The following is a 27,053-nucleotide window of genomic DNA, read 5'->3' on the forward strand; positions in this document are numbered from 1 at the left end:
AAAAAAAAAAAAAAAAAAAAAAAAAGAAGTCTGCACATTACAGGGTCTACTCAGCCAAGAGGATTTGTTCTTCCCTCCCTGTTTTCTTGGCACTCAGATTCTCTGTGGGGCTACTCCCATCACGACGATGAGGGAGCTCCTCCCCTCCAGTCCCCACCCTTCCATTTCCAGCAGGCACATCTCGGTATTGGGGCTATCGTAACATTTATGTACACACAAGGCAGAAGGAAAAGCAAGGGTAGAGACACAAAGGACGAAGAGCATCTCATGTGGGCCACTCCGCTTTGCTCAGAAGAAATGGGGCACAGTGTGGAGAAGGCACAGATGGGGAGGAAGGGCCGTCAGACTGGATGGCAGTGCACAGCCTGCAGAACCAACCAAGGAGTTTACATTTTAATGGGGATAGTGAGAGCATTCGTGCTCTCCGTGTTTTGGGTGTCTGCCATTAAGCCACGCAGTGTTGGGGTCCACAGGACAAGTCAACTGTTGTTCATAAAAGTTCTGTCTTCAAGGATGTGATTTTCAGTCACGTCCTTTAAAGTCTGTGTAGAAGGGGACAACTGCTCATTCATTAGAGAAAAAATAAGTTGCATCTTTAAAAAAAAAGTGCAAAATCTCTAGTTTAAGACCTTTAGCTTAAAGTTTTAAGAATACCCAGCCCTGTCCAGAAACTTCTATTCCTTTTATCCTGTACTAAAGAATCTGATTAACAAAATTCATCAACCAATGCACCGGCACTCATCTGTATCCGAGTCAACTCCCAAATCCACACAGATTTTGCACCAATTTCGGGAAAATATTTGAAGTTTAAGGAGAGAAGCTGGGAATGCAGGGAATAGGTAATTTGCCAGTGCTTGCCTGGAAGAAAACTACTTCTGTCATTAGTGCTTTTCTGCAACAATAATCCATTAATTATTCAGTAACTACACAAATGAGATTTTCTTTTTTAGCCAAAAAGTGATGAATGATTTTTTTCTATTCAGAACACCCAGCACAAAGACTAGATGGTACATTCTCTCACCATTTATTTAATAAGTCATTGATTCTTATACTTCAAGAATGAAGTCATCTGGCCAAAAAAAATACTATAATAAAGACTAAATAACAATTGTGTTGAATGGTTATTTGTATGCTTGTGTGTTTCCTAGATCACAGGATAGGAAGGAAGTGGTACTCGTTCTGACTAGGGGTAGACCATGCGCAAAATTAATGACTCAAAATGTGGATGACAGAATTATAGAGCTGTTTTGGAGAAAGGGAAAGAAGCAAGGGAGCATTAAAAAAGCAGGACTGCAGGAACTGCGCTCACGTCAAACCTTATATATGCAGTGTTGGAATAAGAGATGCTTCCAGAGTGGGCAGTCCAGAGAGGTGCTGAGCAGAGCAGAGAAGATGAGACTGTGAAGTCTGGAAGGGAGTGAAATAAAAGCACAACCACGGACACGACAAGGTCAGGGCAAGGACAAGATGCAGGCTTCTAGGTCCAAAGTCAGAAGAGAAGAAAGGAACTTCACTCTCCAAATTCTGCTTGCTGTTTAAGTATTGAAACAAGAAAAGAAATTCAGTATGATCTGCCTTTTCCTCAGTCATTTCTATCAGATTTTGAATTTATAATGAAAATCATTTGAGATCAGATATTTCCAGCCACAGCTGGTTTTCAAAACCCTTCCAACCATAGGTGCTGATCTGATCGGTGATCAGAAAGTTCACCTGCAAGGGCTCATTAGACAAAGCCCTGGCAGTTGGGTGGCTGAGAAGCTAGATGCCCAATGTCAGACACACTTCACAATATCCATGTCCAACTGGGGGAGCTGACAAGCTGAACCGGGAGGTGAAACTCCGTGGGGTGAGCTGCAGAAAAGCCATCTGCATCCACATAGAGGAAACACTTTGCTGGTTTCATTGCATATAGTTTAGGAGATTTCAGAGTCCATTGGGAAAAATCTGGGCTCGGATGTATTCTCAGATGTTGTCACAGGTCATCTTTTGAAGAAGTAGGAAGCACATTGTATATACAGGCTTTCAAAAACATCAGATAGACTTTTGGCTGTGCCCTCGAAATACATACTTTTCTTTTCTGAAGTGAATATTCTAGCTGGACTAGTATGCTTAGCGTAGGAACATAGGACACTTTAGAAGAAAGGAGGAGAAGCACTGTCTTTAGGAAGGCAGTTACAGGGCAGATGAATGAAGCCAACACTGGAGGCTACAGGTCCGAGTTTTAATATTGCGTATGATATAAAATAACTGGGGGAGGCCAGTCACATTACTTCCTTCCTGAGACTCACTTAACTTACTTTGACTGAACCAGAGCCAACATAACTAAACTTCTTGGCAGCAGCACCCTTCTGTCACACAAAGCTGGTCTGCACCCGTGAGGTGCTTGGTAAGGGGTAACATCATACACCTAGATGCTCCTCCTCCTTTCAGGTGGACAGCATGAGATTACCTTCAAGTTCCTTCTAGATCTTACAACTACAGTTCTCATACTGACCAGATGAACCTAAGTAATAAGAAAAGTTAAAAGTGAAAACAGCACAATGTATCCTCTACCACAAAAAGTTGCAGGGGTTTCTTTCCAAGTTGTATTCCAAACGGCTAAGTTTACTTTTAAGTGCTGCTACCGTCTCTGTTGGCTACTTTCATATATCACATCATTTTTAGTACTCAGCATGTCAGCTCAAGTGATTTCAATTATGCGTTTATTTTCTCACTGACTAAACATTTTGCCAACACCATTTTTCCCTGTAGGATTTTCAAAAAAACTGGGCTATCTGAAAATGACTTGCCAATTATACATTTTTCCAATTTGAAAATCCAATGCTTTTTTATCTTTCCTGCATGTAAGGAAAATAGGCGATATGTTAACACCTCAAAATAAAGATGTATAATGATGTTTTAGATATTTGCTCGTGGTCTCTCTCTCGGTGACTAGTTGTTATCTGAGCTGTGTGAGTTGGATTACTGTCTGAAAACTGGAGAAGATGGACTGGCAGAAGAAAGCTGGGTACCTGCCTTCCACTCAACACCACTGGTACCTTATTACTCACTGAGGTGTCAGATTGGCAAGAGTAGAAGGTGGTAGAAGAAAGTCTTGTATATGTAGAAACATCTGCAAAGCCTTCCACTTGTGAACATCCTCCCTACTCATCAAGTACAATTACTATCTTAGGTTCATTGGTTCCCTTTCAAGGTGTATGAATTTCCTGCAGGACCTAGGGTTGACTGTCAATTACACCTTATGACTATTTAAATTAGATCAATAACTCGACTAGATTACTTTTCAAGGGGACAGTGTAAAGTAGGAGATGAACAGAGGAAGTAAGCAGAGACCCACTTGGACTTAGTCAGCACCCTTTTGAGCTTAAAGTTATATAAGCATAAAAGGTCACAGATGAGGACCCCAAGGACTGTACACAGACCCAGATTGTTTTGTTTGAATACACACAATCTAAAGATTTAAAAAAATTGATTGTAAATGATCAAAAAGAAAAGCAGCAGATTGTATTTCTTGAAAAATAGTACAATTAGTGACTAGAGCCCTTTGCCAGTGAGACAGTGATCAGCAGGAGCTGGTAGGTGATACCCCAGCCAGGGGGGCAGCTTGCTCCAAGGAGCTACTGTCCTTACTCCTATTTCTCTCACACACAGCCTGCTGCTCTGACCTCTGTACCTGGCTGTCCAGAGGAGACATATGCATCTGTGATCCTAGAAAGGCTGGATTGTTTAGGATCATTATACCTTAATCTCCCCAAATCCAATGGGATCCTACAGCAAATAAATCTATGAGTCTTACCATCAGCTCTCATAAAGTGCTTGGCATTCATAAAGCACTGATTATCTGCCATGTACTTGGCAAAGCATTTATATTCAGAAACTTGTTTGATTCTCCCAGCTACTGTAGGTAACCATTGCCCTCCCTCCCTCCCTTCCTTCCTTGCTTTTTCTTTCTTCCTTCCTCTCTCTCTTTTTCTTCCTCCTTTGGAGCAGCTTCAGCTTAGAGGGGTTGCTTAATTTCCCCATAGTAAGAGAGTTGCTATGTGGCCATACCTTGTTCTCGTGCAGATTTCTAACTGTTTAAAGGCTCTGACTCTGATCTCATGCACTCTGTGGCAGTGGCAGGCACACATTCTGCACTACCTTCATAATCCTGAGCACATGGTGTAGCAGAGGGGCTGGCACCACCGAACATGCACTGAAGTATCTGCTTGTGTCTCACACAAGGCGTTCAGAATGCTCAGTAGTAAACTGGTGGAAATAATCAAAGTGAAGATGTCACGATACAGTAAACATTCCAACTCACCACTCAGGATGTGCCAGTTAAGGGTGGAAAGAGTATCAGACAGAACAGCAGTGGCCCTGGAGTCTGTACTGGTTCTGGAGGCCCAGTGGGACACATGGCTGTCCAAGGAAGAAGCCACATTTGAGCCTCACACAGAAGTTGGATCCAGATGGTATTATGCTATTGCACACATGAAGCAATGGAAACTCAGAGGATTTAAATTACTTACCCCAAAGTCTTCTGCTTAGCAAGTAGCAAAGTCAGACTAGAAACTAGGACGATGAATTTTTACTTTGGCCCTCTTGCCTGTCTCTGTGTCATTCTGTGAAGAGTAACACTTTATATTTTCTACCCAAATTTTTCAGATTTCAGAAACCTGTCAGAAGATTCTGAAATTAAGACATTAGATTTTTCCCTTTGTGTTTTCCCCAGAGTCAGGGGAATCAGTACACTAAACTGAAATACATAGATTTAAAGAAACAAACATTTGAGTTTATAATGAAAACACATTTAAGACATTTTGCATTATTGTGGTTTTCTGCTCCAAAATTATCAGTAATTTAAGATTATTTTTATATCCTTTAATACAAATGGGAAGTATTTAGGAACAAAAGGCAAGTAAATCACTTTTCATTCTAAGCAAATGAGAAACTTTCCCCTTGTACGGTATTTATTGATGATAAGTAGTTTTGCAGACAATACAGAACTGACCTGATTATAGTAGTGAGTCTTAGTATACATTAATCCTGATTTCAGATAAAGAGCAAGTAAATTTGGTTTCTTTTCGTTTACCCATTCCTCCTGAATCAGTCTTTTGTGAGGAAACTGCCATTGAGCCTATGTCTACTGTGAGTGTACCCAAAGCCAACTGCATAACATGCTGTGTCCTTTCAGGGTCACTGAAGGCCACGTTTCAACATCTCCAAGTTGTCTCCTTTCTGCAAGTCTGGAAGGGGTTTCTGTTCTTGCTGACCAAATGCAGGGATCCAAGTAGACACCCAGGGAGATGGTTATAGTGATACCAAGGCATGGTTTTACTTTGTATCTTTTGCAAGTAAATAGCATCCGAATTGTTTAAATTAAGTCACCACATTGATGTGTCTGAGAAAGCAATGGCCAGATGGTGCTGAGTACAACAAGGCAGTGACACATATTATTTCATCCTTTTTACTATTTATGAGACTGGAACTCCAGTTGAGCTGCTTAGATGGTGGTTGGACCATGCTCTGTTAGCACAAGAAAGAAACTGGATGTCTTTTCTATTAACCTGTTTTTCTTGCTCTTCCATTTTTATTTCATCGTGGCCTTTATTTCCTCTTAGGATTGACTCTCACAATGACCAGCAGGATCAGAGTACAATCTTACTCAAATGCTTGCATGCTTTTGGAGACACAGCAGGTGGCTGCACCTTCTCTTTTCTTTTTCTTTAGAAAAAGGTCACAAAAGTTCTAATGTCCAGTGCTTTCTGCTCAAGCTTCTCTTATAAAGTTTCTCAGAAATGTTTTGGGCTAAGAAAAGCAAGTGTTGTCTCTCCCCAAGGCGCTTCCCATGCCTGTTATAAGCCTTCCCCCGGTGACTGAGGGGAAAGGCAAGTGGTTGTCAAAAACCGCCTCCTATCTCTAATTTTATATGTGCTTATTTGGAAGGGCATTTCTCTCCTCACAATGCCAAGGGGCCAACAGAGAACTAAACAGTTAAGACATGTTTGTGGAAAAGTTTATCCCTGTGAGGGTTCAATAGATAAATACACGTTGGCCAATTATAGTAATTACTAGTAGATGGTTATTTTGTGTAATTACGGGACTGAGGCAAAGCAGTTTCTGAACCCATTTACAGGACGAGCAGTAATGGGTAATGGTTTGGAATTCTGTGGAGGTGACAGGAAAAGCAGCAGACTGGAGGTCAGGAGAGAGAGAGAGCTGGCTTCCTGTGTTTTGTGTACCTAACCAGAGACTCCGGGCAACTTCACTCATCTTTCTAGATGTCCAAGTTCCTAAACTGGGGGAACTAAAGTGGGAGTGGGGTGGGATGGGGTAAGTGGTTGACTAGATAATTAACACATTACTTATACTTTATAAAGCACTTTTATCTATTTTATTTCAGATAAACTCTAGGAGATTGGAAGAAAAATGTATTATGTTACAAATAAAGAAACTGAGCTCGAACAGATTCAAGATCACAGGGCTACCAGGTGGAATTTAGCCATACTGCAACCTTGAGTCTTCAAACTTTGTTTGTGAATGACTGAAATTTTCTTGATTTCAGTAACATTAGGGTTGAAGTCTATGAATTCTAGTTTTTAGATTTCCAGACAGTGCCAAACTAAAGAGCATTAATCATGAGCCACATACATTTCCCCCTTGCTAACTAACTGTTGGCACCTATTACTTTAGGACTTCAATACAAATTTAAGAAATTTCTGGCATGTTTTCATATGCATTTCAAACAAGTTTGCCAATAAAACTTCACACAGTAGCACAATATTGGCTTTCAGGACAACGCTAAACATTTCCAATATATTTTCTTTTTTCCACGTCGAAATAACCCAGAATCATCTTGTACTCCCTCGGATGAAAGCAACCAGGGAGAAGAAACTCCATGTTCTCTGTGCTGCTTTTGTTACTAATTTTCTTCTACAAGCAACACTGTGGGCTTTCTGTGGAAGTACAAGACTTGCAAATCATACAACTGGTGAAACAGCATACAGCTTACACAGCATTTGTAGAGTGACAGCGTCTGAGTAATGGACTTAATGAGCTTAGATGACTGCTGCCCCTCACACCACCATCAATTATTTTATTTATCTTCTTTAGATTTTATTCCGGTATCACTTCCTGAAAAAGCTACTAGCAACTCTATAAAGATTGAAAAAGACATTTCTATCATGTTTCTGAAAAGATATAGATTAAATATAAATATTCTTGAGAAATAATAGGTAGGGCTATAGAGTTTTAACTTTATTATACAAAGACAATGCACATATGTATGAATTCATCTCGTGCATATCAAATCACATATCTATGAGATGAAGCAATATTTCGTTTCTGGAAAGCAAACATATTTTGTACACATATGCACATATAAATACATCCCTCTTAAACTGAGGAATGATGTTTTTATAGGTTTATAGGCAATAATTGTAGCATTTTCCCAAATATTGTACTTTCGGTATCAACACTGTCATTGTTTCAAACTAGAATTTGCTGCATGACATCAACAATAAACAATCCTCCCAAATAGGGAAGGACTTCTCTTCCTGCCAACAGCCAACACCAAAGCCAAGTCATATTCATAATAACTCCTTTTTTTTTTTTTTTAGTTTTTTGTGACAGGGTCTCACTATGTAGTTGAGACTGACCTGGAACTCACTATGTAGTCCAGGCTGGTCTTGAGCTCACAGTGATCCTCCTGCCTCAGCCTCCCGAGTGCTGGGATTACACCTGTGCCACTATCCCCAGCTTTCATTTTTTGAAACATGTTTTGACATGTATGACTCTGAAAAGCTGGGTCACTGCCAAACAGTACCACTTGTGCAGTGCCACTGGAAAAACTGTGGTAACTAACAAGACAAACACTGACTCTGAACAAACTGAGTCCATGCTCACTTGCTCCAGGAAGGAAAGTGCTGCTTTCAGATGAAGCAGGAAAGTTACTTCTTCTTCTTTTTTAAAGATTCCTTCACAGTTAATAAAATGCTTTGTCACAACATAAATTTTGTAGAAGTTACCATGAGAAAAAAAAAGAACCCCGACTTCCTTAGTCCTTGTACCCTAAAGACCTTGATGTACAAATTTGTAGTTTTCTGAACACCAAAATTTTGTTAAAACACAAATATTTAACAACAATAATAACAAAAGTAAAGAGAGTAAAAAGTTTGAGGAGGAAGATAGTAAAGAGGGAAAAAGTAAGAATTCACCATCTATATGGTTAAAGAACAAATAAAAGTAAATTTTTCAGTCAATAAAAATGTTTATATGTTTGTGTTCTCATAAAATTTTTATTTGACTAGTTTATTGGCCAGGTGGGTCCAGCTTATGGGTAGGATCAGCAAGAGATATGGATTACAAATGCCAAGTAATTAATCTGGCAAAATAATAATTAATAGCTCAGTAGAGCACTTGGGGTCCAGGACCACTTGGCTTATTAACTAAGCTAGCTAAAGTAAAAAGCATGACACTGAGTAGCAAAACACAGGGCCAAATCCACACATCTCCCTACCCTGTTTCCTGAGGAGCGGGAGTGATGCTAAAGCAAGAAAAATCCCAAGGCAGCTGGAGTAGACCCTGCAAGAACATATGTTCTGTATTTCCAGGGAGATGCTTGGTTGGCCAGCTGTACCCTGGAAAACCATTTCAGTTGCCTACATTATTCCAAATCTAACAAACAAGTCCCTACAGCAATTATTTCTGGCCACTACCTTCTGGTGGTCATTTCCCTTTATGATAGAAAGGCACAATGGGTCTTTCATTACAGTTACCATGATGCAAAACAAACTGCACGATTAGGAAATTGTCCAAATGTAACAAGATAGGCTTTCCGTAAATTAATGGCTGCTGTCCTTCTAATCCTTCATCTGCTCAGATCCCTCTGAATCATCACTCTCTCTGCACCTGAGCTCACATCCTCAGATTCAGGGGCGCTTATACATTAAATAGCCGCTCAGTTATCTTGTTTCCTTGGTAATTAACAAAGATCTTAAGGGCTAGTGCCAATTCAGTGTCATGGGCTGGATACTCTCCACTACCTGGTAGGTCATTGTTTATGGTCTATTAAGCAGTTTTCATTTGCCCTTATGGGCCCATATAACAACCAAGCTAGAGGCTTCTCAAATTACAAACAGTCTTACAGACTATTAAATAGCCTCTTCTTTGTGTTTAAAAGTCATTTTAAAATTTACTGGAGACAATCTGAGAAGTTAAATGGGACAAGATTTAGGTTTAAAGTTTTCAAATTTTTAATGTTTTTTTCTTCTTCCCTCTAAATCACATCCCCTGTTGCAGAAGATCCACTAACGGCAGTGTTTCTCCTTTTCAAAATGTTATTTTTTCTTGTTCTTATTTATATCTTTTTTTTCCCCAACAAAATAAATTATCATGGTTGTTTCGATTTCTTTTACCAAGAGGAGTTTCTAATTGTCTCAAAGGTTTCTTCTCTTGCTGTAGTCTCACTTCTTATCATTGTTACATACTGAACATCCGTGTTGGCAGCATGCAGAAGTCAGGAGGCTTAGAGGAATCACAGAGGGAAGCTTGGTGGCTGTCAGTCTACCTCACTATACAGGCCTCAGATAGGAAGAGGAAGGGCTGAGCACCCACAAGGCTGTCAGAAATCCACAATACAACAATAGAAAATGAAGGAATGGAAGCAGTCACTTACCTGCTTTTGATCAACAATTATTTCGAGGTCTTCGTCGCAGCTTAGTTTTCCATATCCTTGCTCTTTACTTTTCTTGTGAAAGAATAATTTTAAATGATCATTTAGTTTCTTTCCATTAACAATCTTAATTCTTACTTAACATTTTCAAAAGATACAAATCTTTAGCCTTGTTCACTCGTCATGGTGCCTTCCTTATTCTCCATGACGATCTCTCATGTACAGCAGTAAATGTTTTTATTTTTAAATTACCGGCTTAAAATGATTCATCTTTTTCTGCTTAGATCCCATCATCCAAATAATCTTTTTGTCAATGTTATTATACTTTTTATTTGTTCTGCAGTTCCAGAAAAGATTATTTAACACTTTGAGGTAAATAAGTAACTCTTTAGAATCCTACTGCATTTTTTTAAGGACTAAAAGTTCATTTAGAATTATAGTATCTTAAGGCTGTGACTACACACTATCTTACTTTAATACCTTACTTATGTTTAAGAATAAGAGAAGTATTACACAACTCAAAAATCTTCAGATTGTCAGTATGGTAATTTTTAAAAGAAGATAGACTTCAAAATTAGGTGGTTAAAAACTTAGAAAAATACAGACCAACTTTAAAAATGTACTCTATCAGCACTTTGTTATTACTATTTTTATTATTACTTGTCCCAATGACTGCTCCCCATCCTTTTCTCCCCATAGCAAAATCTGTAATTACAAATTATAGAGTTAGAAAAGGACATTGATCATGGCAATTATTTTATAGTCCTGTTACAGAAGAATAGTAGTGTGTCTGAGTCCTCCCCCACCCCCATGCAACAGCTGACGGGAATACTAGAAATATCATGTTACTTCTTATAACAGTCACAAACAGAAAATAAAAATCACTACAAATTAGCTTCCGTCCAAGTTTAACAAAAACATCCTTGCTTCAGATATTAACCACGGCTACAATTAGGAGAATAATAATATTTCTTACGCTTGAATCAACTGTGCATATTATGATCCCTATTTCATTAGGGAAAGAAAGAGGTATATTCTTCAGCGACCATGATATAAATCTTTCAACTGTGGGACACAATTCTTATCTGCTTTTTTTTACATTTCCAAAACTGAACTTACATATTTCATCTCCCCAGACATATCTTCTATTTTTGTGATTTTTCTACTGTAATACAAAAATTTCTGAATCTTCAAGTATTAGGATGCATAAATAAAATCCAAATTCTCATTCATACATTAATGAACTTAGTCACTTAGAGCAGAACAGATGGCCACACTATTGCTTTCTATTATCATTCTCATCCTCATTTGAGGTTCCATTTCAGGACTGATGGAAAACGAAAGGAACAACGTTGGTTTCAGTCAGGCTGACTTCCTTCCTATAACTTTGCTTTTGTATCCTTTTAGTCCACTGGTTGCTACAAGATAGTGTCGAGACCCCCTAGCGCAAAACATTTAGAAATGCCTTTCCAATATTGATCTGTATACGTACCAAGTAGCTCATTTGCATGACCCGATTTCTGGACCAAAGGACATTAAGTAGAAAAGGAATGTGAGTCCTTCCATCCATTTCACTGTCAGACATCCCAGAATTCTTTGCACCAACAGCAGTGGCTTCATTGCCAGAACTTGCTGACCAGAGAACCACAGATCTTGCCCGACAGCAGTATTAATAATGTACAACAATAACTGAAGTATTCCCGAATCACGGTCTTGACTTTGTAAACACTGTGAAATTTTTGGCTAGCACAAAAGTCTTTGAAATGACAGTTTCTTTTCCTAACGAATTTTTATCCATGCATTTTTTTTTTTTGCTTCTTGACTACTTCTTCGCGCTGTTTTATAAAACTCACCTATTATTTATTACATAATATTTTAAATTTAACCCTTTGCATACAGACTAGTCAGCCTCCTTGGCATAGACTCTCTTAATTTCCCGTTTAACTCACTGCTCCAGACTTTCTTGACAATCACTGCTAATAGATATAATAATGTCAGCACTCACAGAGCGTAATTCAAACTTTCAATTTCTGCCAACATCAAATTCCACCTTTCCAATTTAATCTCAACTCCTTATCTGATTTACTAATAAATTTTCCTGGAAAGAGGCTAGGTCAGGGGAGGAGGTTATGGTCCCCAACTAAATATAAATTGGCATTTTGAAAGAGTGGGAGGAGGCATTTAGAGCTCTGATTTTTGTACTTAAGCCCCCTAGACTCCTAACAGCACACAACAGTACACAGAGGCAGAAAGAAGACTTACTTTAGAAATAAGCAATATTTTCTAGTTTACCCCATAACCCCAGGGGGATTAATCCTCTTCTAAGCCAATAGTCACTCACTTACTGATTATTTCTAGTGCGAGCATAATCCTCTTTCAAGCACTCAGCTGCCCACTTTGACTGTTTAGATCAGCCAGCCCAGGCAGGGATCTTCAGCTTTCCTCCCTCCTCCCAGCCGGGAATCCCTGTCTTCTATCTATGCACTTTTGTCAAGCACAAAAAGCAAGTCCAGAGCTTCTTCGTTGCCTTTCATATTAGCCAAAGGACTGAACTAGAAGGAAGAAGAAAGCTACTCTCTGCACTGTCCAAGTGTGAGGGGGCAGGGCTTCTGTGGGAGGGGAAGCCAGAGAGTAATCACTTCCTGCGCTCCTCCCACCGCCCTGGCCGGACACTGGAGCTGAGAATTTCAACTGAGTCAAAGAGGTTAGATCTCTCTCCGTCCCATCTTTAGCACACTGCCTGCTCAAGGCTGATTTTATGCACAGTTCCTTAAGTGCAGCTGAGGGGGAAGCGTTTGTGCAAGAGAGCTACCGTGGTGAGCACTTTATGGTGGGAGCAGGGCAGGAGAAAGAAAACAGTCATCATTTGCTGACTATGCCTCGCTCCCCGTTAAGAAGCTTTCAGCTCAAGATAGCTGGCCAAGCTCTGAAACTCCTAACAGTTATCTCCCATTTTCTGACACTATTCTTATTTTTTCCTAGCTAATCAGAAAGAGAACTATCTAGTTCTTTGTTAGTATTGGTAACTTTAAATACTATTCAGTTAGATCTGTAGTTCTTAAGAAAATCGAGCTTACCCTGTAACTTTTGCTCTGTACAGACTTCTGCTTCTCTTCTTAACCCCATCCACCTCCTGCTGCCTGCCCCATCTTTCTTTCCCCCACTTAAGTAGAGTAGAAAAGTGGGTTTATTCATTTGGAATAAATAAATTATTATACTTGGGAACTATATAGGAAAAACCATGTCATGGCTTCAGATATAGAATGTTTTACTTAGGAAAATTTAGCAAGGAGGTTAACAGCAACAAAATCTGATGGCATAGAGACCTAAGAAATGAGATAATGTGTTCATTTCAGAATGTGAGCCTAGGATTTAATTGAAATGGACTAGTTTCACATGAATTGAATTCAAAGGATTCCTCATACTCACTAAGAATGGAATATACATGAAAGAAATTTTGAAAGGAAAGAAATGCTTGATTTCGGCAATCATACAAACAAGCCCCAATTGCAATTTTTGCCTAGCTACAGATATCAAAATAAATGTAAAGGTTGAAGATTGTATATAAATATGTCAAAAGTTTATTATTATTTATTCACTGTTTCAATGAAGGTATATATTAGACTTGAATTTATTAAAACAAGTGTCATACACATTTGTATGAATATATAATACATATTTGTATGAATATATAAGTCTATCTATAAAGGAAAGTCCTTCATACTGTCTTCATAGTTTTCAGAATTCACTTCCTATCTTATTTTCCTGACCTTAAATTTCTCCTCCAAATACTTTCCTTCCCACAGCCTGAAAACTTGCTTAGTGATTTCCTCTGGCCTGGGTCTCCCTAAAGACTATTCTCTCTCTTCTCTCCTCACTGTTAAACTTGAAAGAATGGCTACACTAGTTGCTCACTAGTAACAGTTCCTTACTTTCTTTCCCTTTTTAAACCAACCACAATCAGGAACCATTACTAAATGCTCCAGCCCGCTTTCCTTAGAACAAATTGAGTAGAGCATCCGTCAGAAGGCAGAGGACTGGGAAAGAAGAGAACATGCTGACAGGGTACTTGTTGAGGCTGTGGTGCCTTTGGAAAACTCATCCAAGTGGAAACATACAGTCAGCCACTGGGATACATGGGTCTATATTACAAAAAGAGCTGAGGGCAGGGCACATGGATTGCTGGGGATGATTAGAATTGTAGAAGTGAAGGAGGTTAATAAAGAAGCAAATGTAGAGACCTAAGAGATGAGGACTCACGTCAGAGTCCTGGAGAATGGTTGCATTTAAAGAATGAGCAAAAGAAAAGAACTCAGTAAAGGACGAGTAAAGGAATGGTCAGAAGTGAGGAAAGCAAACCAATAGGATACAATCAAAGGAAAAAGACTTTTAACTAGTGTCAAATGCTGACAAGAGGTTAAGTGTATAAACAGTGACTTTTTCGTGTTTGGCACTGAAAGTCATGAATGACTGGGGCAGGAGTGGTGAAGACACAAGCCAGATTAGATTATCAACTGTGTTGATAAGAGAGAATGAAAGTAGCCAGAAAACACTTATTTTTCCCTTAGCAAAGCTTCAATGAAAAGAGGAGCAAAAATGCTAGCTGAAAGATAAAGGATATGGGTGAAAATACTGGGCAAGTATTAGTTTTTTCCCTTCTTCCTTATGTAAAGGTCTTGAGTATGTTTATATTTTAAGAAGAAACTAGTTTTTGTGTTCCAAATCCCCAAAAAGAATGCAAACATTATGTATTGCAAATATGTACAAAAAAAGAGAGAGAGAAAGAATCAAAAGATGAGTGGAAGGGGAAAAGGAAGTGAAAGGAAGTGGAAAAAGAATCAGGGTGTATTATGGATATATAGAGATTTCTTAGAAGAAATGTAAACATTACGTACTACAAACATTTATTAATAAAAAAATGAAAAATAGAAGCCATAGAATAAGAAAAAATAATTCACAAAGCATCAGACTAAGAGCATGGACACTTTGTAAAAAAACTTTGTAAAAAATTATAATTATGTGGTGTATCTTTGTAGAAAAAATCTAGAAAGGTATATTCTAAATACCTAATGTTTTTCTTTGGGAGAAGAGATTATACATAAATGATATCTTTTTCTTTATACATGGAAGTACTTTTTGAAACAAAAGTAAATTTCTTTCATAATTAAAAAGGGACACAAAAATATGATTGCTTAAGAGAACCATAAAACTGCCATAGGAAAGACTCATTTAGGGCCGGGGATTTAGCTCATTAGTCCTGGTGCCTGCTTTGCAAGCACTAAGGACCTGAGTTTGAACCCTGGTACAAAAAAAAAAAAAAGGCTCCTTGAAAGACTACTTTGTAGAAAAGTAAATCGGATGAGGGTTTTACCCTTGCTTTATTATTTTTCTGGGAATAAAGTGATTTTTTTAAATGTAGAGATTCATGATGTAGTTATTGCTTATGTCCCTGGTGGCAAGTATGGTGGAATAGTGTAGCGAATGTTTTGCATATTGTATTTAATATGCCCCATTTCCTCTTGACTCTCCCTTGTGATCAAACGCCTCAGTTCTTTGACAGCGTTTTGGTCCCACATCCCTTATTTTTTTCAAGATCCAGTGTCACAAGCACCACTGCTGTGAGAGCCAAAGAAACATGGGAAAGAGACAACAGGAAGTGAAGAGAAGGATGTGTTTCCAAATGGCCTGGAAGAAGAGTTAAAAAGATAATTATAAAATCTCTGCTTTTTCTTATATGTGGGGAAAACCAACTTTCTGAAGGGTAAATATCATTGTTTCTGAGACTCATTGGCAGAAAAGTTTGTTAAATCTGGCTTAAAAAAAATTATGGGCTGGGGATTTGGCTCAGTGGATCCACTGCCTGCCTCGCAAGTGCAAGAGCCTGAGTTTGATTCCCAGTACCAAAAACAAAAGCATATTTTTCTTTTTAAAAGACACACACACACACACACATCCCACCCCACCATGTATTCATACCATGATAAAACACAAAAGCCCCAGGGTTTAATCTTTGGTGTTGGGTCAACCCTGAAAAAACAAAATATACAGTAAACAAACAGTTCTAAAAGTGCATTGTTAGGTGAAAGGAAATTAAAGACAACAAATATGTTGTACCATTAAACTACATGTTAAAGCACTTGTATAACTCTAGGAATGTAGTATTTTTTGAGACAATTTAATTGTGTAAATAGATATTCCAGTTCTTTACTAGTTGGGTAATGAAATGATAGTGGTGCATAATATAAGTTTTACATTGTGCCATAGTGCCAGCCTTTTCATCTTCAAGGTGAGTCTTAGTCTACAAGACAATAAATAACCTAAAAATGTATAAAGATTCTTAAAATATTTGTAATTTTTAAAAGTTTTTCAATGATAAGAATTATTTAACACCATTATCTCTTCAGATCCCTCAATCTCATGCTATTTTGCAATGACACTTTCTTAAATATACAAATTCACTTTTGCGCATGGACCTTCTTATATATCTTTTCCAGCATTTTATCATGAAAAACTTCAAACATACTGAAAACTTGAAATAATTTTATTGTGTGACTCTGTAATACCACCTATAGTCTACCACTAGCATTTTATTACACAGTACTTGCTTTTTTCTTCTCTATCCCTCTATCTGTTGAGATATATTTTTGAACTATAGTTCACACTGTCACATTTCTGCACCTTCTTTCCTTCAAGGTTTTATTTAATTTGACAAACTCAAGAAAGGAAAATCATTGCTTTGATAAGCTCTCAAAACAAGTTCACATATTCTGTACACTTAAATGTTCAGGACCTGTTCTTTTATTTGAAAAGCAAATTAGTGAACTATATTTCAAGCAGTAACTCCAAGTGATAGGTGCTATTACTAGGATTAGGGAAGAGGATTTCTGATCAAAGGGCTGGGATTTTTATAGGTCTTAGTCAAAAGCAAATATCTAACTATTCAACTCTTGGAGACAAATCCATGGTGAAATAGGCTGTTTTGAGTTGATATTAATTACCATGTCCTCACTTTTATATCCTTTGATCATAAATATCTTTTGCATATAAGAAAAACAACAACTTCACTTTACTGTGGGTTACATTGTAACTATTTCCCTATGCACACAGCAAACATGTAGCCAGGCTCAGGACAATATCGGGATAAATAGTAGCTACTCAGAGGGGTCTCAGTGGCTTTAAGGAACAGTACTTGGGTGGCATAGTGAGACCAAGTAGGCAGAGAACAAAACTTAGACTTGAAATTTCAATTATGGCAGATTCAGCAATGTTCTACATCTTCCATGGAACAATAAATAAACTCTTGACCCTCCCTCACCCTCAAAGCCAAACAAAACACATTCAAAGAAAAAAAAAAAGCAAAAACAATCTTTTTCACAGAAAATTCTGAGACCAATTTTTCTTTAATCTGGAAGGTTCTTTCTATACAAAGCACATTTTCCCGCTCCCTCTAGATTTGGTTTTACTAGATTCTGTAAATGCAGTAATATGGCATGTGATGGCTGACACATAATTTTTTTTGCCTGAAGACATTAATAATGCAAAGTTATGTATTTTAACCTGGGAGGTTCTTGGCATTATATAGTCTTGGTGCTATTTTCAAGGCAATATGAAACTAACAAGCACTCCCATCTGGTGGTTTTACACCTGCTGTCATCCACAGAACAGGACTGGGTTGGCTATCGGTGTAAGAGAATAAGGAGTTGACAGGATGGACTTCGTACTCTGGATTCCTAAATGGGAAGTGCACAAGATCACATTAAAATAACCCCACACTGGCCATGAAGAAAAGGGCAGACCATACATCCTATATTTTTGCAGGCTGAGAACAAGAAATAATCTATTCAAAACAAAAACTTATTGATTGGTGTTCTGCTTCAAAATCATTGTTGAGGTTATTTTTTATTCTTATTTGCATTGGCCCTGTTGGGTGGGGGAGGAAATTTTGTAATCTCAAGGCCAGGTGCATTATGATTGACTTCTCCTGTGGCTCGGTCTCCTTCTCACTGGCAGTCAGCGCACCTGCTTTCCCACACCTGCTGCTGACTTAAAACAAAAACAAACAAACAAAAAAATCCCCAGACAACTGATCTGTATATCATGCATTATGACTTTATGTCTTTGTTAAGTAAAATTGGAATCTTTGTAGTTTAGTAAAGTCAAACCCTAGCTGCTTCTCTAAGCATTTCGTATATCAAAAGCGTTATTTCTCTATTTTCATACTTTCTGTAAGCCAGCACATGTTTTTGACAGGTTGAGACATAAATTTTGTTTCTGACAAGAGCCAACCCAAAGTTGGTACTTCATCTATAAAAATGCATGCAGAAAGTGAAAGTTATTTACCTTTAAGCTCCATTTATGTGTCTGACAACCCATATTTCTATTATGGCTCAAGTGACTTTTGAGTACTATTATTTTTTAAGATTACATATGGATTTGTGCATAGACACAACAGCTTAGAATAAATCTTGTCTGCTCCTGAAAGGGAAAACATTTTTCTGGAGGTGTAAGTCACTGCTCTACCTTCTGAGCTCTCTCATGTCCTTGAGAACTGTAGGCATCATAACTCAACACCTCAGTTCTTACCACTTCTCCATCCATCTCTCTGTGGCCTCTTTGTTCATTCCTTTACTTTAATAGTTTATAAATTCACGATTGTCAAAAGCATGGGCAAGTCTGAGTTGCTCTCCATCGTTATGAATAAGGGTTTCTGGGATAGTATTAGAGGAAGTTTTTCCCACTCACATGGTGTGTAAGGACAAAAATGATCTGGGGCCATCGACAGTTTATCTACTGGGCATGTGATAATGAGCTCGTATGTTAAAACTGAGTCCAGAAAACACCTAGTCAATTACAAATGGTTGATACTCCATCACATAAACTAACAGCTTGCTTGATATAGGAAGTATTATTGCTAATGAGTGGAAATGTGGTCCTGTAGTTTATAAAGAAATGCAAAGTTGAGTGATTTATGTAAAGTAAACCACCAGCCAAGTTTAAACATTCTGTGAATCTTTGGCCCAACACAAAAGGAATTTGATGTGTAGAAATAGTGTTTTTGAGTCATAAAGGCAAGATTAGCTTGAGAAAATGCAAGATAAGGTGTATCCTAGTGTCAGACATTCAAATAGCTGATGAATTTATTTAGGCAAAGTTACTTTAGTATGGAACAAAAGATGCCTCGCATTGACATGTAATCATGTTTTTATAACTAAAGATGCCAGTATGGTCAAGGGTTACATCACCAAAATGTAATAGAGTGGATGACCTTTGACATTTTGAGTAAATATGACTTCCATTACTAGAAAAAATAAGTACTAATGGGTTCAAATATGTTTGTTGTTTTGTTACTTTGTTGACTTTCATAGGCGCTTCCATATGAGTAAATCAGCTGATAAAGAAACGTTCTTCAAAAAACAAACAAGCACTCCTTGATTTGATAATCAAATGAGGGACGCATGGCAAACTTTTTGAATATGGTAATTTCATTTTTCCTTGATACAAGTAAGAGTATGTTTATTTTATTCTTTAAACATTTTATATTTTAAAGTAAACTATATTACTGAATTTTTATTTTAATATAGTCTATAGATTTAAAATATTTTTCATAAAATATTTTGATAAGTTATTTGTCATAAAAGAAATTTAGGTCTCGTGTATATGGCTGTAATGTGACAAATCTTGCTATATTTTGGTATAGTTTATTGCTACATTGTAAGTTTCTTAAGGTCAGGGACTACATTGCTCATTCATTCTGTAGGTATTTTTGACTACTTACAATGACTTTGTTAAATTCCAAGTCTTTGGACCGCACAAAGCTAGTGCCGCAGGCCTACTGGGAAGAGAGGTAACTAGACAAGCCATCATGAAAGTGTGAGGTGCCCACAGCAAAGAACAGGGCTGTGAAGGATGTAGTAGGACTTTGCCTGGGGTTAAGGCCAGGGAAGGTCTTGTTGAAGAGGTGCTGGGATGTGAACGATGAATAGGAGCTGTGCAGAGTGCGTGGACTGGGCGGGGCAGACATGCAGAAGAGCTACATAGAGGAAAGGTAGGTGTTGGGGAGGCCTTCTAGAGTCTGAGAGTGGGGATGTGGAGGTGGAGCAGAGTGGAGGTTTAAGAAAGTGATGATGCAAGAGGAGGCTGGAGAGGAAGGCAGAGACTTAGGAATCACATGAGGAGTCTGCTATTGAGCTCAAGGGCAGAGTGGAGACATTGCAGGTTTCAGCCAAAGAGTGACATTATGAGACCGGTGCTTTAAGAAGCCCTCTCCAGTTAAGGGTGGGAAATGAGCTGGAGGAAAGAAGGCCGGAGGCCAGGAGAGCAGCTCAGAGTCACTGAAGTGGTCCGTGCACAGCAGCCAGGAGCCTGGGAAGGCACAAGTTGACGGAGACAGCTGGCCACACACCAACTGCGTAATGACATGCTTAATTCATCACTGGGTATCATGCAACGTCTTTTTAAATATTGGTTTCTATAAAGAGATAGAAACATCTGTAATTTCTGAGGTCTAGAATTAAATTTGCAACAAATGGGCCTACAGTAAACATATTGCTAAGAACTAACTTAACTTCATCGTATATAAAATTATTAATTATTTCAGGAGAAACTTAATGAAATCAGAGAGGGAGAGAGACAGAGAAAGAGCTCTAGCAGAATAAAATCATATTTAGTGAAAGATATATATTTTTGTACTAAGTCCGAAGCAATATCTAAACTTTTTTTGTTGTTTTTGCTCTTTGACAAAACAAAATGAGTCTGTTCTCAAACATACAATGTGAAATTGTTCAGTGCTGTGGAACATAGAGAAGGAGTTATTGTGGTCTTTGAATGCCAACAAAAGGAATTCTTTATGGAAATCTACAAACTGAACTGAGCAGAGAGTGGAAAATGTTGAAAAGAAATGTATTTACTTAAGTGCGTTTGCCATATTATCAAACCTAATATGTTTTTAAAAGCACGGAGATGGCACATTTAGGGCTGGCTGTTGTGGGTGTGTTTAAAGAACCAAGTGGTTGCTTCCATTGTACTTTACTTATTGTTGTCTTGTCATAGGATAAAATTTCATAAAGGAGGAGCCTGAGTAAGGTAAGGTGGAGCAAGGGAGAGCTGACTATAACATTCACCTTCTCAGTTAAATTTGAGGAGCCTTACTTCTTAGGAGGCACTTTTTATTAATCTTAGGAAATAATTACAGGTTACATGAGTGATATTGAAGGACACCGTCTACTTGTAAGCACATCTCACAGCTACAGAACAGTCGCAGCATCACACTGAGTGTGGATGATTACTGACAATCCTCCACTCATGATCCCAGGCTTTGTTCCCACCCACTTTTTTTTCCTCTTTAGGAATCAATTCCAAATTGCAGATGCTTCTCTTACTGAGATGTTTACCAAATTTTAAAAGAGCAATCAGAAAAACTCCTTGAACAATAGAGAGAAGAAAAATTTTGGTGATTAAGATCATGAAGCTCAGAAGACTCCTCTTGCAATATCAGATTAATGCCCCAAAGTGATCAACAAGTTCCTAACGTAGCACAGAGAGACAGCAGAATGGCTGCTACTCACTGCAAATGCATCGCTGGAAGTAAATGTGGACTTTAACAAAAAGTCTTTTAAAAATTCCTGCTCTCTTGTGAAACGATCCTGTGTGAGTGAGGGTGGGGGTTTCAGGAGACATGAAACAAGGCTGAAATAAGGAACAGGTTAGATAGCATCATGCCTCAAGTAGGAAAACGTTTTTAATAATTCTAACGTATTACCTTCTCCTTAAAATAAACTCTAAGTGTGCCTGTCGCTTTATAGGTGCTCAATAAATGGTTTTTAAGAAAAAAATTCCTTTATAACAAAAAGTGTTATCTCTTTTAGCCTCTTTTACTGATCCTTCATAATATTACAAAGAAAAGTTACATATAACTGCTTTCAAATTACAGTGTTTGTACTCAGACACATATATGTACTTAAAAAGTTGTATATGCATATGTTAATACATGCATATGCATTTAGAACATGTAATTGTAGTATAAATAATAACTTACTCTTTGTACTCCACAATATATTGTGAATAACCTTTTCATGTCAATACTCATCCATAACTCACCCAAATTTACCTGACACTAACAGTTTTTATTAAGAAAGTTTAGGAAATCCTAAAAAACATCAGAATGAAGAACCCACTTAATATCAAGGGATAATAATAGTACATAAATATTGTCTGCAGAGCTTTTGTAGTTCCTAAGAACATTTCAGGGGACTGAGGAACTGAAAATTTTTTGTAATAGCACTATGATATTGCTTGTCTTTTCACCATGATGATATTTGCACAGGTGGTATAAAAAGCAATGTTGGCTAAACTGTTGGTACAAATCAAGGTGGTGACACCAAACTGTACTAGTTGGGAACTGAAGTAGACATCTGAAAATAATATATCATCATTTGTACTTGACAGGGCAGCTGGTATATGAACTATATTTACTTACACAAGAATCTGACATGTTTTCTCCTGAAAACAGATGAAAAGAGCTGTCCATCTCAAAGACAAAATTCAGGCTTTTAACAGAAATTAGAATTTGGGAAAATTTGTATCTGACATTGATGGTTTCTTTCCAGTGAGATCAGAGATGATATTAATGAAGTATTTTTTGATATTGCATAACAAAGCATGGCAATATTGGAAGATATGAACCAATATTTTCCAAATAACTGAATATAGACCGTGTTACCAAAAATCACACACGAGTTAAAAAGATTCACTCAAAATGTAAGGCAAAACAATGGATTTTAACATGAAAACTACACAAGGGTCATTGTCAAGACTTCAGATTTCACTTTGCTATTAAACTTTAATAATATTTGCTAGTTTTGATATAGTATCAAAGAATATCCACAATTATTTGAAAAAGGCTACTAAAGTGCTTTTTCAAATGTAAGTTTGTGTTAAGATGAATTTTTCTTTTCATATTTCAAAGGAAAAAAGCCTACAGCAACAGATTAAATGCAGAGGCAGATATGGTAATCAAATTTTTTCCTATTAAGCTTTTATATTAAAGAGATTTTGCAAAAATGTAAAGCAGTGCCAAGCTTCTCACTGGGATTTTTTGGAAAATTGTGCTTTTTTTCAGAACAAAAACTTTGCTTGTGTTAATACACAATGAGTTCGTTATTGCTAGTTTTCAATGAACTACTTTGAAAAATGTTAATTTTTTGTTTTCTAATAGTAAATACAGACAGATATAATCCACATAAACAAGAGCTCTTTGGAATCTTTAATGTTTTTAGGGTAACTAAGTGTTTGAAACCACTGCTATCTAGAAATAATGCAAACTTTTCCTAAGGTGGTAGAAAAACAGCTTTTGAAAATTAGCCCTTCTTTTCTCTCCTCCTAGAAATGATAAAGTCAATTTATTTCATTTAGATTGAACAATTCTATAATAGGCCAGGTCAAAAATTATCCATTTTAACTTATAATAAATAGCTTTATATTATTTAGTGTATGTTTGAATTAATGTTTAATGATAATAGCTTTAAAGTTTGGGAACACTTTAATTATCACAGGCAATTCCATAAAGGTAGGTGTCAAACTCCTCAATTACAGCCGAAGAAATGGATTCCCAGAGAAAAAAAGTACTTTACCCGTCTAGAAAATGCTAGAACACAGAATCAAATTAGGTCTGTTGATTATGTTTTTGTACTCTTCTTTCATCTTTGGGTGGAAAACAATGAGCTTTTTGGTTATCATCAAGATAGAGAATGCAGTTCAGCTATTGATTAGATGCAAAGGCTGGTACTGAGATCCTGTTTGGATTTAGGCATTTAGCTCTTGACTTCTGCTAAGCCATTAGTATATAAGAAGTGTGGGGAACAATATATTCCAAGACATTTTAAAGTAGTGCTTTGTGTATAATAATAGTCTTTATCGTTATTACTTTTTCTTCTTATCATAGCAATGTAATCCTGCGCATGGCCAGAGTAGCTATGCTTTCACCCAACTCTGAGGTCAAATATGAAAGTGCTCAGTCAATAAGACAGAAGTAGATGAATGGCATATGAAAAATCTCAGAACAAAGGCAGGGCTGGACAACAAGAGATGCAGACTCTTCCAGGCTGGGAGCCAAAGGTCATTCTATATATAGTGCTAACCTACACCTCAGCTCTGTGTTCATAGTTAGAGGTGACCATGTAGGTCGACGATGCATCACCCTTCTGCTTTCATCAGTTGGCCCAAATCAGCTTTTAATGGCTGCTACCTATAATGACTTCTTCTCTGGCCCTACTCAAGCCACATAAAAAGTCTTGAAAATCCGGACAAGATCGTACAATCTCAGCTCAAAGCCTTCTTCCCATTTTTTCCTAGTGAGTCCCACTGGCTTTGCAGATGGCTGGACGTTTTCTCTGCCTGGCCCCTTCAGAATGACAGCACCATTTGGATGACTCGCTCGCACTAGATGAGGCCTTTCTACTTCACCTTGGTTCCACTCAGTTGCACATAAGGCAACCTGCTGCTGGTCCAGGTTTTGGGACCCATTTGTAGCAGCAGAAAGATTCAGCACTAGGAGGAAAGGAGACCCACAGTGTGAAAGCATCGAGCCAGGTTTCCTGGAGGCCTGCACAGGAGCTATGCTGGGAATCAGGGGAGAAGTTTTGGCAGATAAGGGAAGAAAGATATATGCTGGACAAAGACTTTACATATTTCATAATATTTAACTCTCCCAATAATACCAAGAGTTTGTTTACATTTTTCTTGGTTTTCAAATAAGTAAAGAGGAAAAATCCTAACAGTCTGTGCTTTTTTTAAAGGGTTATATCCATAGTGAAATAATCTATGTGACAGAACAGAATTAGCACCAGAGGTCTCCCGACCTCAAAAGTTGAATTATTTTCAGTCCAAGTCCCTAATTCCAGCATATTTCCATTTGAAAGTTGGCATGACATAACAAAAAATTGATTAACAAAAACAAGGGAAAAAAGTCAACCATCCTTAAATACTTTTTTAGATGTAAATATCTAATTTGGAGACTCAGTGCATCAGTATGAGGTCAGCTCCTAAAGTCAGATGCTTGGTTCAAAGTCAACTCTAGCTTTTTGCTGCCCAGTTGAGCTAATTAAGCTCTTGAGCTCTATGTTTACTCATACAAGAACAACAGCAGAACCTGTCTTCTTGAGTTGTTGGGGAAAAAATTTAAATACATGCGAAGTGCTTAGAATAGTACTTGACACATTTACTAACACTCAGTAAATATTATTAGTTGGTGTCCTTCCTTCTCTGGTTCCCTCCGTCCCTCCCTCTCTCTTTCCCTTCCACTCTCAATCTTTCTAGCAAGTTGAGTTGACAGTGTGCATAACCAATAAACAATCTCTCTAGCAAGATGGCAAGACTCACCAAAGATGGCTCAGAAACTCAATTGTGAAGTTTAAAGAGAAAAGATTACTGGGATTTAAAAATAGAATGTGGTGAGAAGCAATCTTGCTGTGTCAACTTTTAGAATGCTGTACTGAGAAAACCCAGCGGAGCTTTATTTTAAGAAGACCCTGAATGGCTTTGCTGCAGTACATGGATTTATCTGAGCATCCCCTTGATGGTTTGCTTTCTTGTGAGCCTAAAACCAAGCACCATGAAGAGTTCTGGTCTCCTCAAGCCTCCTACCTTCAACCTTACACAAAGTCCACCAAACCAGACTCGTGTGCAGCTGTCAAATAAATGGAGCGGAACCCCAGCTGGGAGCCTCGGTTGCTGCCTCTTTTGAAGTTCCCCTCTTTGTTAAACCTTCTTTGAACACAAACTGAATTTTTTTATACTGTATTTCAGGCATGGTGAAAAATATTAAGGATACAAAATAAGCCACAGATGATGGATTTGGAAAGTAGGTAGCGAAGAAGTTTGGTCTGTGTTACTGTCTGGGTTCTAGCCCTGTGTTTTTTTTTAAATCACTTTTTTATTATGGACTTGTTATTTCCACTCTTTTCAGCTCAGTTCTCAAATGTGTGAGGGCTTATACTGGATGAGTTTCAACACTGCTAATTCTTTGATTTCTTTTTTAACTGTCAGGAAGTCAGTTAATTAGCAATTTTGTAGTGATTAAGAAAGAATACCATTATTAGTTAAAGCAAGAAGCTAACTTTGATAAAACATTTAAATGCGTATATCATTAATTCAAATACTGAGGAGGATTTAGTGTCTTCTTTAGGCTGCTGCGACACTTTCCCCATTTTTGTGAAACTAAATATTTTTTTTAACCAACCGAAACAGCAAGACACCTAAATCTTTATGCTAGCACAATAAATAGAAGTAGGTGAATATGGATGTAGAAATGTGTTTCACAAGAAAGACTATGCTGATGCTGAATTGTTTTTAGGTGTATTAATTCCTTCAGTAATAGGAATCAGGCAATAAAGTGTAGAATTCAAGAAATGAAGTGAAAAATGAAGACACAATGCAATTAGGGGATGTCAGGTAACCAGCCTGCAAGAAGGTTTAAGCAAAAAGATTATTCAGCAAGTTGGTGATTATATAGAAATTATCTTGGATATATATTCCTAAATACTATTTTAGAAGATTCTTTACTGAAAAATTAGTAAAATGCCATTACTAAGTTAAAATTTTAAGGCTCAAGAATGTATATATATAGTCACAAACATCGGGGACAGACTTGGCATGTATTGTCTAGCACTGGAATTCACTTGAATGTTCTTGTCCTTGTCATCCAATCTTTCCTTTCATTACTGAATTTCTAACACATCTCAGTAATTGTTAAATGTTCAGGAGACACGGAGAGGAATTAGGCCAGTACTCTGTTCTCCAGAGTCTTTCATCTCCAGAGGAAACTTTTCAAAAATTTCCCATTCCACTATATTGTGAAGAGATTGTCAACAGTTATTTTAGAATTGTTCATGGTAGTTGGGATCTTTTAAAGATGTAGTCAAATAGATTTTAAATGTGTTACTAAATAGGTATTTTTGATTGAGAATGTCATCATGCAAGGTTTAAATAAACTTCTACTCTTAGAAGTGATACTTAGATTTGTATACTGCATGCAGTATAAAAATGTTATAAAGTTTACATTAGAATAGCATGTTAGTGTTTGCTAAGTTATTAATCCATTTAATGCTTGAGCATGTACAGCCATTTTACTTTCATAATAATTCCATGGGGTAATAATAGTGGCTAACATTTATTATCTATGATGAAGACAGGCATATTCTAAGTATTTTGCATACACGAGAACTTTATTATTTTCATGGTACAGATGAAGATGTTGATGAAAAAAAAGTGTCCAGGAAGATCCAGAGTTTAATTAAATACAAATGCTCAGGTTCCGTTTCTAGAGATCCTAATACAATTGGTCTGGGGTAGGTTTGGACACCAGTATTTCTTTTGAAAAGTAATTATTTTCACAAAACTCCTC

At 37.4% G+C, this 27,053-nt stretch overlaps 1 protein-coding gene and 1 long non-coding RNA gene across 10 annotated transcripts in view; one reads left to right on the plus strand and one right to left on the minus strand.

Annotated features, from left to right (window-relative positions):
- Positions 1–27,053, minus strand: part of Pex5l (peroxisomal biogenesis factor 5 like) — a 217,273-nt gene that overhangs the window by 149,931 nt on the left and 40,289 nt on the right. For 3 of the 8 annotated variants that reach the window (XM_033762535.1, XM_033762538.1, XM_033762534.1), the window contains exons 1-2: positions 11,148–12,231; positions 9,659–9,730 (exon numbers count right to left, since the gene is read on the minus strand). The exons of 2 other annotated variants lie outside the window; for them this stretch is intronic. In XM_033762535.1, coding sequence (XP_033618426.1) covers positions 9,659–9,730; positions 11,148–11,240 — 165 coding nt within the window. In that variant the 5' untranslated portion in view covers positions 11,241–12,231. Of the gene's footprint in view, positions 1–9,658; positions 9,731–11,147; positions 12,233–27,053 lie in introns of those variants that run through there. 3 more of the 8 variants (XM_033762537.1, XM_033762539.1, XM_033762536.1) reach the window with 3 other exon arrangements.
- LOC117285715 lies at positions 12,314–25,576 on the plus strand. Of its 2 annotated transcripts, none has more exons than XR_004516820.1 (4): positions 12,314–12,359; positions 15,249–15,416; positions 19,021–19,131; positions 24,005–25,576. It is a non-coding gene; the product is annotated as an uncharacterized LOC117285715 (long non-coding RNA). The 2 variants fall into 2 exon arrangements; XR_004516819.1 differs by lacking the exon at positions 24,005–25,576 and adding an exon at positions 21,001–21,443.

This window comes from Fukomys damarensis, unplaced genomic scaffold (genome assembly GCF_012274545.1).
Source record: "Fukomys damarensis isolate Sample0158 unplaced genomic scaffold, DMR_v1.0_HiC HiC_scaffold_12, whole genome shotgun sequence".
NCBI classification, from domain to species: domain Eukaryota; kingdom Metazoa; phylum Chordata; class Mammalia; order Rodentia; family Bathyergidae; genus Fukomys; species Fukomys damarensis.